General features: G+C 34.7%; 1 protein-coding gene across 1 annotated transcript in view; it reads right to left on the bottom strand.

The window, feature by feature from the left end:
* Window positions 1-1952: 1952 nt before the first annotated feature.
* The window catches only part of LOC108782429 (odorant receptor Or1), a 35365-nt gene continuing 22409 nt past the window's right edge, over window positions 1953-14908 (bottom strand). Inside the window, exons 3-5 of the mRNA XM_018550708.1 lie at window positions 8643-8847; window positions 7737-7896; window positions 1953-2854 (exon numbers count right to left, since the gene is read on the bottom strand). Of these exons, the coding sequence (XP_018406210.1) occupies window positions 1953-2854; window positions 7737-7896; window positions 8643-8847 (1267 nt within the window). The remainder of the gene's footprint in view (window positions 2855-7736; window positions 7897-8642; window positions 8848-14908) is intronic.

Here is a 14908-nt window from a genome sequence, read left to right as displayed (position 1 = left end):
CAGCGTCGGTACCTTTGATCTTTTCCAACCGGACTTTCAGGCTCCGCCATGTTGTTGGTTGTGGTTGGTTGCCAAGTACCGTATCAATAGTATTAGAAACCGCTGTCTATAAAAATTTTTTAATTTTAGCAAATTATAATAAAATGATTAGATAGGTCCATGGGTTTACTCTTAGATAGGTCCATAGGTCCACTCTTAGGTCCATGGTGTGACACGATAAACTCTTAACTGAGTTTGGTTATGTTTTTCCATTATTATAACGTAGATACGATGGATTCTCTACTTTGATCGGGATTGATGCTACCAAAAACATGACCGTTTTACGATGCGCAAGCAAATCTGCGCGGCTGAATCGAAAACGGGGCCTTATTGTCCCTACTGTACATCTTTAGGGTGCAGTCACATGGAGTCAGAAATAGCGGAACGGAACAACAACGGAAAAGGCAAATGGAAGAGGTTAACCAGAGCCAATCAGAGCAATTCTGTTACGTTATTTCGTAACTGGGTTTCACATGATGAGAAAAATATTGACGGAACACTGAACGGAACGAACGAAATAACCTCAATGAGCTTATCACAGCAATCCGTCATGATAAAGTATTTATTGTAGTATACAGGATGTCCCAGACTAACTGGAAAATATTAAATGAATAGGTAGAGCAGACTGAACTGAGTCGAAAAGTCCTCTACCTTTTTGCAATTTTTGCAATAGTCAATGAGATAATAATTGGTAAATATTACCGAATACGTGCGTCCGCTCGGCCTACTACTGCCCTAGTCTAGTTTCCACCGAAGCATTAATTCGCACCTAATGCGACGTTGAACCAAATTTAACTCGATGGAAATACGTTTGACTCTGCTCATTTCATTTCCACTTCGATCCACAACTTCTACCAGAGTGGCAGCGAATTGACATTAAATTTTAGTCGGTGGAAACGACTGAAATAGATTAAAAGTAAATATCGCCAACCTTTTCATTATTCGTTAAAAGGTTAAAAGTATAAGCCGTTCAAAAATGGATAATAAGCGTGATATTTGGTCATACAATGAAATTTTAACATTAATTCACTTCAATTCTACTTCCAATGGAAACAGTACACCAAGTTTGATCTATACCGTAGTGGAACCGAATTGAGGGTTTCGGTGGAAACTAGGTCAGTGTATACGCCCATGATAGTTCGATGGCGTGCGGACCGCGGAGAGCGGGGATTCCCGCCGCCTTTGACTATATAACTATGGACTGCTAATGCTGACCTTATATCGCGAGATATCGAAATCCAAGATGTATTGCGCCATCGATGACCAAGTGGTCAATGTAGGAACTACAATGGTACGGATTTTTATACATTTGTAACTTGTTTCTATATAAAAGCAGCTAAAAATAACGTTCTTACAATTCTCTTTTACAATTGCGTAGCGTAAATTATAATTAATGGATATATTATTGTTGATATTACATTATTTTACATGTTTGCAGTTTCCTAAAACTGTATATTTATATTTTTCTATTTCCTATTTAACCCATTTTATCTTTTTCTTATTTTTACCTGTTTTCGGGCTTATTTTATCAAGTGGTTATTTCTGCTTAGGTTATGAAAATATTAATAGTTACAACATTCAATTTTATAAAAATCGGTTTATCGTCTAATAGAATTAAGGTACTTTCTAGTTTGTATTTGTTTCCAATATTACGATATGTGTAGGACCGTTGGTATTTAAACACAAGTAAATAAAGGCCTAATGACGGTCAAGCAAGGATTTTGGTTGCTAAAGTAATGTGTGAATTTTATTTACCACGTATGTAGTCACTTTGTCGCGTGCCGAAATTTTTATAATCAAGTACCGTAGTAATATCACTTTAGTTAAATTGTTAGATTGCTTGTCAATTTAACTAAAATGATATTACTACGGTAATTGATTAGAGTTGCATTGTAAGTCTGAAAAAATTTTTTTCAATTCTCCTCGAACTTCTCGAACTCTTTTAAAGTAGGATAAGTTGTAGAAGATCCTAGCTTCTCCTCCAAATCCACGCGTGTCTCTTCATCTAACAGACGAGATAGCTGATGGATAAGGAGAGGATCCCATGAACTTGTATTACAGTTCAATGCTTCTAGAGCTCCCAACGATTCTGTTACTGTAGCCATGAGCGTGTTTAATTCTTGCGGGGATTTTGACTTGACGGGCTTCAATCCTAATAGTTTGTCTAAATGAGCGGAGATAAGCACTCGTTTATTCTCGTAACGAGTTGCCAAGGTTTTCCATGCAATACTAAAGGTGGCATCAGAGACTTTCAAATTAGTGACAAGTCGGGCGGCATCACCTGAAAGACACGTCTTTAAATAATGCATTTTTTTCACGTTAGTTAATTCGTCGTTGCCGCCAATCATAGACATAAATAGATCGTGAAAGGAGCGCCAGGAGTTATAATCGCCGGAAAATGTAGGCAAACTTATTCTTGGTAAATTGCTTCGTCGATTGTTGAATCGTGTGTCTACTCTCTGTGTGTCGGATGCTCGTGAAGAAGGGTGGGAAGCTTCTATCAGTTCCTGTTGTTCTAGCAAAACAGATTTTGCGTGGACGTAGAATTCCTGGCATCTTTCGTACGTACGGTGCTTTATATAAGATGCTTCTTCGATATGACCTAAATTACCGTTACATAATCTGTCATGCTCTGCCTGAAACTTATTCCAATTTGACTCCAGTACTTCAAGTCGGGTGTTTACTATATGCCGAGAAAGCGTATCAAATGTATCGTCTAGGATATCTTCGACGGCATTTTGTATAAGAAGGAAACGATTCATTTGCAAAGCTATTTGAGAGCGCAAAGGATCCATGTTTGAATCATATAAAAAACCTGAAAAAAGTTTCAATAAGTATTTCGAATAATTAACACAATCACAAATGACAATAACAGACGCAACCGACTACCTTTTAAATACTTTCAATTTATTTTTTACACACACACACACACACACACATACACACACACACACACACACACACACACACACACGCACGCACGCACGAACGCACGCACGCACGCACGCTCGCACGCACGCACACGTATATTTCTTATTAATTAAATAGTAAAAAATTTTAAATAGTATAATAATATTCACATTTATTCTCCTTCCTTTCTTCCTTCCTTCGCGCGGTATCGCGTTATATTATACCACGTGCCGACAACTGCGTGCGACATCGTTATCTCATGCGGTAGTTATATATTATAAAACATGCGCTCTTTAAATTACTATTAATTCATTAGAATAAAAAATAATAGAAATAAGTCGAATTATTATTAATTGCTTAAAACAAATATAAAAGAAAAAATCTTTGAGATGGAAGCTGCATAAGAAGAAGAAGAAGATGATATGAGTAAGAGAGACGGTGAGTATATTTGGTAAGTATACACGTGGTAAGTATAGCGCGCTGTGGGAGATGACGACGAAAATGCATGATTTGTTTTTCACGCGATGATGCCATTGCATAGAGAAAAAAGGGCTAGAAAAAGCGATGAAAAAAAGTTTATGGTCCATATTCAGAATGTGCTAACAACGATGCTAGCACGTTTTGAACACGTGTCTAAGTAAACATTTCAGCAAAGGAATGTGAAATCCTGGACACGCGCTGCCCTTTCCTCTCCCCATACCTTCCCCGCGCTGCCCTTTCCCCTCGGAGTTCCCAGTCTAGGATCGGTCTAGTTAGTATATCTAATTCTTATTGATGTTTATTGTTTAAAAAGGACTTAAAAGAATTTAAGAAAGGGACTGTTGCATCTCATGACAAAAAATGTTTGCGTAAACATTTCGGCGGCGGCGGCGGTGGCGGCGGCGGCGGCAGCGGGCAGCGGCCCGGCTCCCCCTCCATAGCCTCACACACACACACACACCGTATCGCATATACGTACACGCACAACGCACTAACACGCGTGTATCTCGAATCCCCATACTACCACTACTGAAGAAGAAGTGTAACACACTACTGATTATAATAAGTCTTTTTCTTTTTGGTATACTGCAACTCGTGTGTATGTTGTTTTTCGTATCACACAACCTGCCGTTTCTAACAGCTATCCGTTTTTTTTTATAATAAAGAAGTTCGAAGAAGTGCGTATAAGTATTATCTATTACTATGTAAAAAAATTATCGACATTTTTACGCTATAATAAAGTCATGTGTAGCTGAGAAGGATATTTCAGTCATATTCTCTCTTGGTACACGCTTCTATTGATTTTTATTACTTGATTTAAATATAATCGTTCTAAGTAGTTGAGCTCAATAATACTAGATATCAATTTCAGTTAACCAAAAGTAACATTCATAAACACACATACATATACACATATTTAACAGCAATTCAGAAAGCAGTTTATCTATATGACGATATACTGATAGGTTTGAGAATAATATTGATAATCTTGTCGATTATAGACAACATTCTGTGTGTTATGCATTCAAAATAATTATAATTAATATTGTATTCTTTGTTTTATCTGTTATAAGGTATATTTATAAGAATTAAATAAATTATGGAATATAAACCTTCGTAGCACAAGATGTCCTCAGGATCATTCTGTATATATTCTAATATTCTGAACATTATAAGAATATTCATATCTCCACGGAACATTTTTTAGGACGTCATCTTCAAGCCATCTTAAGACGTCTTTAGGTAACCTCACAACGTTTTTAGAACGTTCGGATAAGATCAGAAATTTTAGAATTCTAAAATTTTGGAACATCCTTAGTCCAAATAAATAAATGTATAAAAATTTTCTGAATGCTTTCATAACATGTCCTAAATAACTTTCTAAAGACGCTTTGTGGACTATCAAATAAACATCTTATTATGTCTTACATGTGCGTACATCCACAGATCATCCAAATGTGAAGTCCTAAAAATATCTGTAATCGCCTTGGAATCTACTTTTTTCTAATATTCTACGTCTATCGCTAATGGCGCTAATTGATATCGTTTCTTGCATTTAAAATTTAGTCACGATTTAGTATCTGCTTTTATAAAAGCTTTTAATCTTATAATTAGTTTTATAAATTCAGCATTGTTTATGTAAAATACTGGGTACTGAACTGTCGTTTTGTTGATCCATACAAGCAGCTCTACTAGTTGAAAAAAAATGTAAGATTTTATCTTTTTTTTTATTTTAGTATAAAGAATTAAAGAGTCCATTGCAGCACTTCCCAATTTTGCGTCTACTTTAAAAGGATTTTTTATTCTGTTTAGTTATATAATTCGGAGATTTTTATCTATCTATAATACACGTCGACAGTTTGGTCATTCCATCATCCTCTTGCCGATATGATCGAAGTCGTTGATATTGTAAGAAGACGGACCCTTTCATGGTGAAATTCAAAATTTCTATTTTCAAACTAGTGCTCCAAATTTTATGTCAGGCTTCAATGACAATGCGAAACTAGATTAAAGTTACGAATCGATGGATTAAGATTGAATTAATAAAAATCTTCAACTATTTTATTTAATCTTTAAATGACTCTAGAGAGAAACCTGAGAGTGGATATTCCCCTATGAGATTGGTATACGAAAAAGGTCAGGATGTCCAATCTTAGGTTTTTCTGTGGTAACACCGAGATCATCTCCGTTCCGAGATCGGTACAAAACTGTCGCTGACTTCTAGTTTTAAACAACGTATTATAGCAACCAGTTTCTAATGTCACGCCCAAAGAGATTATATAACTAGAGTGGCAAAGCCATAGCAACTACAATGTATGTACGGAAATGTTAGGCGATAGAAAGAGAAAGCAAATAGGATGTCCCTATCTTTATTCTTGTTTAATGTGGGGAGTGACAGCGATTGAACAAGGGTTACGATAGGGACATCCTATTCTGATTCGTTTTCTGTCTCTTTCGATGCGCTCACGCAGTCTTAGCTGGCTGTTCTGCTCTAGTTATATAACCTCTTTGGTCACGCCAGAGAACAATTAATTAAAAGGTTGTGGCACTTTAGTCGCGACGTGGGAATAATTTCATAGAAATTCAATTTTAATATCTCACACATAATATCAATGCATATATATATCATTTTCCATTTGTTGTAAATTCTATAATTATATAAATTATTTTATTTGTACAATGATCGAGAATTTTTCATAATCTTTTACACATTATCATAAAAATCATCGAATGAAATAAGTATTATATTTACACGCTTTTTCATATGTCATCTGCAACAATAATAACGCAAGATATCTTTTGCATATGAGATAAATTTATTTTATTATATAATAATATAAAGCTGCATCCAGGCTATCGAGCCGTGAGCTGAACCTCGAGCCGAGCCGAGCCGCGAGCCGAGCCCCGAGCTGATGAGCTTTGAGCCGAAATTATCGAGCTGAACTTTGAGTCGAAATCAAATCGAGCTTTAACTAAATTTCACGAACGTCGCAAGCGACCCATATTGTTTATATTGTTTATATACGCGTATATATACAATGGACAATATTACAAAAATATCTCCTGTTCTCGCGTTTGTTCTGCTCGGCGGCTCGCGACTCGACTCGGCTCGAGGTTCGGCTTGCTAGTCTGGACGCAGCTTTTAAGACATTTAATTGTAAAGGCCTCCCTACACGGTCAGTAATACTGAGTCAGTATTACTGATCAGTATTACTGACAGTATGCATTAGTTTTTACAATCTTATACGATTAGGTATTATTGATAATATTTCACTTCAGTTTGACGTGATTTGATGTATATTATTATGTATCATATAGCGACATGAATCTTAAGAAAAAAGCATGTATTTAAATACAAATCATTGTCAGTATTCTACGTCAATCCATTAATATTAACCACACATAGTCAATAATATTATCAATATTCGTTGATATACTGACAGTATTACTGACCGTGTACAGCGAGGCCTTAACGAGAAATGTAAATCGAAAGATGCATAATATATGAGTCCAAATACTTTCTAAACTAACTTTATCCGCACATTGAATTAGCTTGTAAAGTATATGATGAGTAAATTGGAAAATTGTGAATTACTTCTGGAAAAAAAAATGTTGTTCGCAAAAGATTGAAGGTAACACGTTTATAAAAAGAAATTATATTTTTTAAATTAAGTGAACGTTTGATTTAAAATATCTGTTTATATATATTAAAGCATATTATTGTATGTATTACATTGTGTTACATGTATACATTTAATATATGTATATGTATGTACGTGCGTGTCTGCTTTCGTGTGCTATTATTTGAATAAATGGAATAAGTTAATAGGAATAAAGCTAGAAATAAAAATACGTGAGTAAACAAAAGTTATAAGATTTAGAATAACTAATTTATCAAAAACTATACTAAAAAAGCTATTATTATATCTACGAATTGTACTCAAAGCTAAACTAAATTAAATTATTTGATACTAAACTAAACTATAACCATTATACTTAAAACTATACTCAAAATTATACTTTGTACATCGCATGCTCAAATGTATACTCTTTTAGTCATTTATATTTTACTTTTGTAATATGTTAAATGCTGAATATGAAGTTTTTAAAATCTGAAAGAAAAATATAGAAAACATTAATGTACATAGAAAATAATGCATTTATGTGAAAATTTCTGACTGTGTAATTTTGTATTACACGACAAACATCGGATCGATAATGTCACAAATTGCGTATTTGACACACACGCATGCGCGCGCGCGCTCACATTTTACATAAAATATATTTATTTAGACACCAAGTGATACTAACGTTACTATAAGACTGAAGGGATAAAGTTATCAAGAAGCTACTAGTGAACTTTACAGGAACTGTACTACGTATCATGATCATCAATAATCCTTTTTTTTCGTTTGTTGATAATAATGGCCAATTCATACGATATATAGCGTCTGCTATGTTCATGCTCTATCAACATAATATAAATAAAGTTATTATTACATAATACTTTTAAGATTTTCACGGATATTTTCTTTAAAGGTATCAAAGAGTTTGCGATTATCACCACATCGTGACCCATTACTATAATATCAACTATTCATGAAAATTACCGTTTACTTCATTTAAGACGAGTAACGCATTGATACAGTTATCTGTGTGTTTCTTACTTTGAAATGAACGGCAAGGTTCATAAAATGTTATTAAAATTATTATTATATAATAATTTCAAATATTAAATACCAAATTTTTAGGACCGCACAATATGTGAACCCACAACAAAAAAGGAAAAAAATCCTATAAACAGTCAAGCTAGATATTTATGTGTTTGTAATTCCATGTGAATTTATATATGTATAAATTCACATACAATAAAATTATTTACATTAAATATTTAAAATCCAGCTTGATTAAAAAATAATAATTTCGAACAATCAATGATATTATTATAGTCGTAAACACGCGCATGCACGCATATCTGCATTAAATATAATTCATATGTAGAAAATAGATATTCTTTTTTTTATTGTACTCAAGTATAAAATAATTCAAATTTGTTAGATATTATTTGAAAGAAAACATATTATTTGTTAGATTATTTCGCAAAACCTTGTTCAAAAATTGGGTTGTTCAAAATATCCGCTATTTTCCATTAACTCATAAATCTGTAAGCTAGACATTTGTTTTGTATGGATTATAGCGTACATAATAGTTACTTTGAGCATGACTTCGTTTCCGGACCAGCAGTAAACGAAGATTTGTACAAACATGCAAATAGTATATACTAATAAAGGTGCAGCTGCAGACAGTTCCTTAATATGCATTGACAAGTAATACACACTTGTACATAGTACCAGTATACTACTAAAGAACTGAACGAAGAGAACATGGTTGAATGTGACGTTTACTGCTTTGGCATATCTGCAATAGTTTCTATGTTAGTCTTGCATTGTATATGAAAATAATTATTAAATACTTTGATGTATAATTTTATAACGTATAATGTATAATATTCTTATAATTTTATAACAGCTGTATAAAAATTTTAGCACGCATTATTTACTAAAATTTAAGAATTACTTGGCGCTTATATAGGTAGTACCCTTTTCCAGTACAACTCACCATTATTATACAGGGATTGTTCCTGGATTTTTTATACAAACTTTAACGGCATGTTTTATGGACTGAAATAAGAAAAATATATTATGTAATACCATTATTATACAGGGATTGTTCCTGGATTTTTTATACAAACTTTAACGGCATGTTTTATGGATTGAAATAAGAAAAATATATTATATAATTTCTGAAATGTTTTATTACAAGTTATGAAAAGTTAACAAAAGTATAAAATGTATATAAGAAATAATTCTTAGTTTTACATGTCAAAATGCTATTCCAAATTAAAGAAAAAGAAAACTTTCACAAGAAGGATTTCTCTAACCTTCTCTAAAAAGACAATAAATTTAGAATTTCATCGACATCAAACTTGTACTGATATGAACAGATCACGATTTGAAATGCAACATTAAATTAATTATTTGAACTATTGCGTATACATTTTATAATTTTGCATTATAACTTTTAATAAAGTACATTTAGGAACTGTATTTACATAATACATTATTTTTATTTTAGATAATAGAACATACCATTAAATTTTGAATGAAAAATCCGTAAGTACTATTGTTACGTCCAGAGGATTCTCACGATTCTTTCTTTCGGAAAGATCTAGAAGTGTCGGGACAGCGAGACAATAAATAAATATTCTATTATTCTTTTAAAATTTGAAATTAAATACCTATATATATTGTATTATTTTTAAATGAAATTTTACTTGACTCTTACATCGCCCTTTCTGTTTGTATTAATTATTGTTACACTAAGAGTCCTTGAATATTTTCATCTTATTAATAAATAAATAATCGACAGTCCGGCTGTCGCTTTCCCAAAAATCTAAGTAAAAATACTCGTTAACTCGCCATAAATGTCATTCTAAGACAACTCATTTACGAGCGCACGTGCACGAACCGTGAGAACGCGAATCTTCTTTTCGAAGTCTCGACTAGGAAAAGTAATAAATATACACTCTACTGTCATCGAAAAAGAGAAAAGCCATAAATATTCACTCTACTGTCAACGAAAAATGCAAGACTGGCGCCAGAGCGCTTTTCTAACGGTCAAATCGCAGATGATTCTTACAAGTTGCGCTCGTAAAAATTAAAATCTGTCACACGGCGGCCTCGCGACAAAGGATGCACGTGCATTTACTCGATGCAGCTCCTCGCGTAAATTAAGTAAGTAGGACCATAAATTTTAAGATAACGGTGACATCGGTCAAACTCCTTTCCACCCTCAAGACGCAACCAATCTCAGAGTGAGAAACTTAGCCCTTTGTTTAACTAACAAAATCAGTTCTCCAATCAGAGCACGACAAATCGAAGGGAACCACTATAAAAACCCCGATTTTTGGGCAGTTCATCGCAGTTCATCGCCGTTCATCGTCGGGATTGTCAGAGCCAATCTTCCGAGACGGAAGTCCGAGTAAAGCCGTAATCACACTACGGGTTGCGCGCTCTGTTGCGATTGAGATTACGGTTGAATGTTGGAAACTAACCAATCAGAGCAGAGCGCGCAATCCGTAGTGTGATTACGGCTTAAGTTGGCCTCTCGGAATATTAAGTTTTGGTGCTCAAGTCTTAGCGTTCAGTGGGGACTAATTAAGTCCTAGTGCTTAGCCCCAAAATAATTGCGGCCATTTGGAGGTCCACCTGCCCCCTTGAGGACGACTTCAAGGCTTGGATTTCCAGGGTCTTACCAGAGGAACTTACCCGTTAGCACAACAACGCGAGCAATAAGTCACTCTCTCTTTCATCTCTCTTGTCCCTCTGTCCCTCCTGTCATTTATTCAGTCCCCCCAAAAATAAAAAGAAGGGAATTTAAAAATCACAGAAAGAAGGGAATTTACCTTTAAATTTATTATTAGTGGAACATATTACCACATACAGGACAATTCCTCATTGCTTCACGGGGACCGAGCACCCGAACCGCCGCACTGCCCTCGTACCCCCTCTTACTGCTCAAGACCGGGGACCTGATCATCCTTATTCCGCTCCCGTATCTATGCTCACTTCCTTAAAACCTTTCATCCTTACCCCTCACCCTGCTCCCTCCAGTAATTGATCTTTCATTTATTTACATAAGTATAACACACATGCGCACACACACAAGTGTTCAAGATAAGAATATATATATATATATATTTATAACTAATGTATTCCAAAGAATAATGCAAGAACCTGTAATTCAACCAATTATAACCTTATTATGCTACTACTCAAGATTTTAAAAATAAATAATAGATCTTAGTACTTAATCTATATCAAGGTGTCTGATTTAATTTAAACCTTCCCCCGCATTCCCAACCGTTGCCTCAGGGTTGTACTCGGTCCATATCCCAGGCTATAAGGATTGAGTTCCTTGGCCTAAATTAAAGGGACCGACGGACGCGCGGCTCGAATAGAGTTATAGTACGCCACATGTGGCACACTGACCTAATTCCAGGCCCCTTCAAGCGCGTTCGACTGTCTCTCGTGACGCTCCGCAGGATGACACGATCAAGAGACAGAGCGGCGTCAGTTACGTTCTTTCGAAACCTCCTCCTTACTCCGGATACTTTCCTCTAAAGAAAGAATCCTGAGGCTTGGACGTAACACTATTAAGGTTCTTGAATTAACTCTTGCTGTCTTTTATTAAAAAAACTCGTGCTTATTTTATCAAAAAGGTATCTGATATTTTATTCACAATATTGTCCATCGAAAGCTATAACCTTTTCCCACTTTTCGGGTAACAAATGGATTCCGCGATAGAATAATTCAGATTCTTTCGAGGCTATCCAGTTATCGAGCCATTTTTTGATATCTTCGAAATAACTGAAGTGCTGCTCAAAAAGACAATGCTACTTCGACCGAAACAAATAGTAATCTGATGGAGCAACGTCTGGTGAATAGGGCGGGTAAGGTAAGACATCCCAAGTGTCTCCAAGATTTCCTTCACTGGTTGTGCAACACGTGGGTCTGGCGTTGTTATGGAGAAGAATAACTTTATCATGTCTTTTGGCTTATTACGGGCGTTTTTCTTTGAGTGCTCGATTCAAATTGAGTAATTGACGTTGGTAGCATTCACCATTGATGGTTTGATTCGGTTGCAGCAGCTCATAATACACGACACCGACTTGATCTCATCAAATGCACAGCATGACCTTCTTTCCATGAATATCCTGTTTTGGCGTTGATGTTGATGGTTCGCCGGGACGCATCCATGATTTCTTACGTTTAGGATTGTCATAACGAATCCATTTTTCGCCAGTCACAATTCGATTCAAAAATGACTTCCGTTTTTGTCGTTGAAGCAGCAATTCACAAATGACTGAACGTTTCGCAATGTCTCTTTCTCTCAATTCATGTGGGATCCATAATTTCCTAACCTCTGGAGCATTCCCATTGTTTTTAAACGTTTGTTAACGGTTGACACATCAACATTTAATGTTTTCGAAGAATATTACTACGTCGACTCGCCATCAGAGATCTATAGATATTCAATTATTTGTTTTCAAAACCGCAGGTTGTAATAACGCGGATAATACATTGCAATTCTGTTCATTAAGTAAAAATTTACAGTTTCTAGATTAATTGCGTTTCAAGACCGAAAATCCATCGGCGCGCAAATATTTAGGAGGGGGGATATTTCAGATTATTAGAGTTGCGTTGCAAGACCGAAAAATCTTTCGGCGCGCAACAATTAAGAAGAGGGGACATTTAAAAATCAGATTATTTGGGGGGACTATATATAATTAGAACGTTATTTCTCACTTTGGATAAATATTGCGAAGAATATTACTACGTCGACCCGCCATCAGAGGTCTATCGATATTCGCAAATTCTCGCAAGTGCTGAGACACGCGTATATCTCTTTATATAGAATCTCGATTTAATAACTTACACCGGCGTCTAAGGTAGGCTTCCACTACAATACCTTACTGATGAGTCCAGTAGTGGAAGCCGGGACGAAACGCCAAACATTACGTGATATTCTTCGCAATATAGAATATTAGAATATATTATCAGATTTAGATTGACTCTTATTCGCCATTCTCAACGTATTAATTATTGTTAATAATAATAATTAATATAAGGCTCCATAAATATAAAACAAATAAATAATAAGAGGGCAAAGAGCCAACAATGTAACATAAATAATAAACATTTAATTTCAAATAATGTAGCTACAGACGTTTTGACTTCGATCGAGTTATTTTCAATGTTACAATTAAAATTAGATTAACACAAAAGTACAAAAATCGTTATCCTAGAAAAGCGGTGTATATAATCTTGTTTTTCGTACATATAGTCAATAGAATAAAATTCAGATGTCAAGTTGTATAAAGTATGGTATTCTACAAAATTTTTCTTAAGTTAAATACGAAATAAATAAAATAAAACCTTAGTATTGTATATAAAACTATAGTATACCTTGTTAAATAAGTTCACAAAAAAGTAAAATGTAGCAAGAAACAGATTTTTTGTAATAAGTCCACAGAACAGTAAAAAATGTAATCGTAGTTTAATTGTCGACAACATTTTTTAAAAAAGAGCGAATTTGCAGATATATTGAACCAGTCTTCATCGAGTCAGATAACGAAATGTCAAAAACAAGCTGTAACAAAGGATGTGTGAAAGAATGAGAGGGTAAATATTAGGAAGGAGAAAGAGCATGTATCATGTTTTTCTCATTTAATAATATAATATATAAACCGATTTTTGGGATTCTCCTATGGGTTCACTTCTTTCACCTGTTGTTGCTGATATTGTTATGCAGGATTTTGAGAAAATTGCGTTGCAAAAGTTACCGGTTCATTTGTCTTTTTACTATCGTTATGTCGATGACATCATCTTGGCAGCTCCTTCTGATAGCTTTGATGACATTTTCAATATTTTTAACTCATTGCATAACAGACTGCAATTTACTGTGGAGGTCGACAATGATGGTAGAATAAGTTTTCTGGGTGTTAATTAAAAATTAACATAGTCTCATTTTTTACGGATATCGTAAGGCAACTTTTTCCGGTAGATTTCTTAATTTCCATTCCAATCATCCATTGTATCATAAAAGAGGCGTAAATTATGGTGTTGTAGATAAGATCGTTCGTTTATGCCATCCGATGTTCCAACAAAACAATTTATAATTGATGCCATTAACATTTTTTTAAATAATGGATATCCTTTGCCGTTTATTTTCTCTACTATACACAACAGAATTAATTTCCATATTAATAATACATCTAAAAATAATAACATTAATAAAAAATTTAAACCAATCGTGAATATATTTAATTGCAATTTGGCTTTTACTATTCCAAACACATTAAAAAATTGGTAATTATGCACTATAGGGGACCCAGCTCCGATGACCTTGAGCTTGACATATGTTGTCAAGGTCATGATTCTGAGCAACTTTGCCTTAATAACTAGGTGGACTCTTATAGTTTTTGAGATATTAAGCGTTGAAATTATTTTTAACAGTAATGAAACCTACTGGGTAAATATTTCGCTTTACACAGTCAACCTCAAATGACTTCCGAGTGACCTTGACCTTGACCTTGACCTTCAAGAAGGTCAAGGTCATTGACCATTCCCGTCGCTCGTCCTTCGTTAAAAAGTTATTAACAATCATAGTTCTAAAATATACGTTTCATTTCTGCTATATACGTATGATATCAAGTACTATTCTATACCTTTCTCTGTTCAGAAACGTTAAACTTTCCACGCGATGTTACTTTCACTCCCCCCCCTCCCCTTGCACAGGGGCACAGGACTTCTACGATTATACTTTTGCTATGATAGTACTGTCGGGGCAGACCTCTGTAACGGTGTGGGTGCGGGGGGGTGGCCGAAGGCCGCCCCCTTGCACCCGCCCGTGTGTA

The sequence above is a fragment of the Cyphomyrmex costatus genome, unplaced genomic scaffold (genome assembly GCF_001594065.2).
Source record: "Cyphomyrmex costatus isolate MS0001 unplaced genomic scaffold, Ccosl1.0 scaffold127, whole genome shotgun sequence".
Lineage (NCBI taxonomy): Eukaryota > Metazoa > Arthropoda > Insecta > Hymenoptera > Formicidae > Cyphomyrmex > Cyphomyrmex costatus.
Note: the sequence above shows the minus strand (reverse complement) of the source record. Positions and strands in the feature narration are given on the sequence as shown.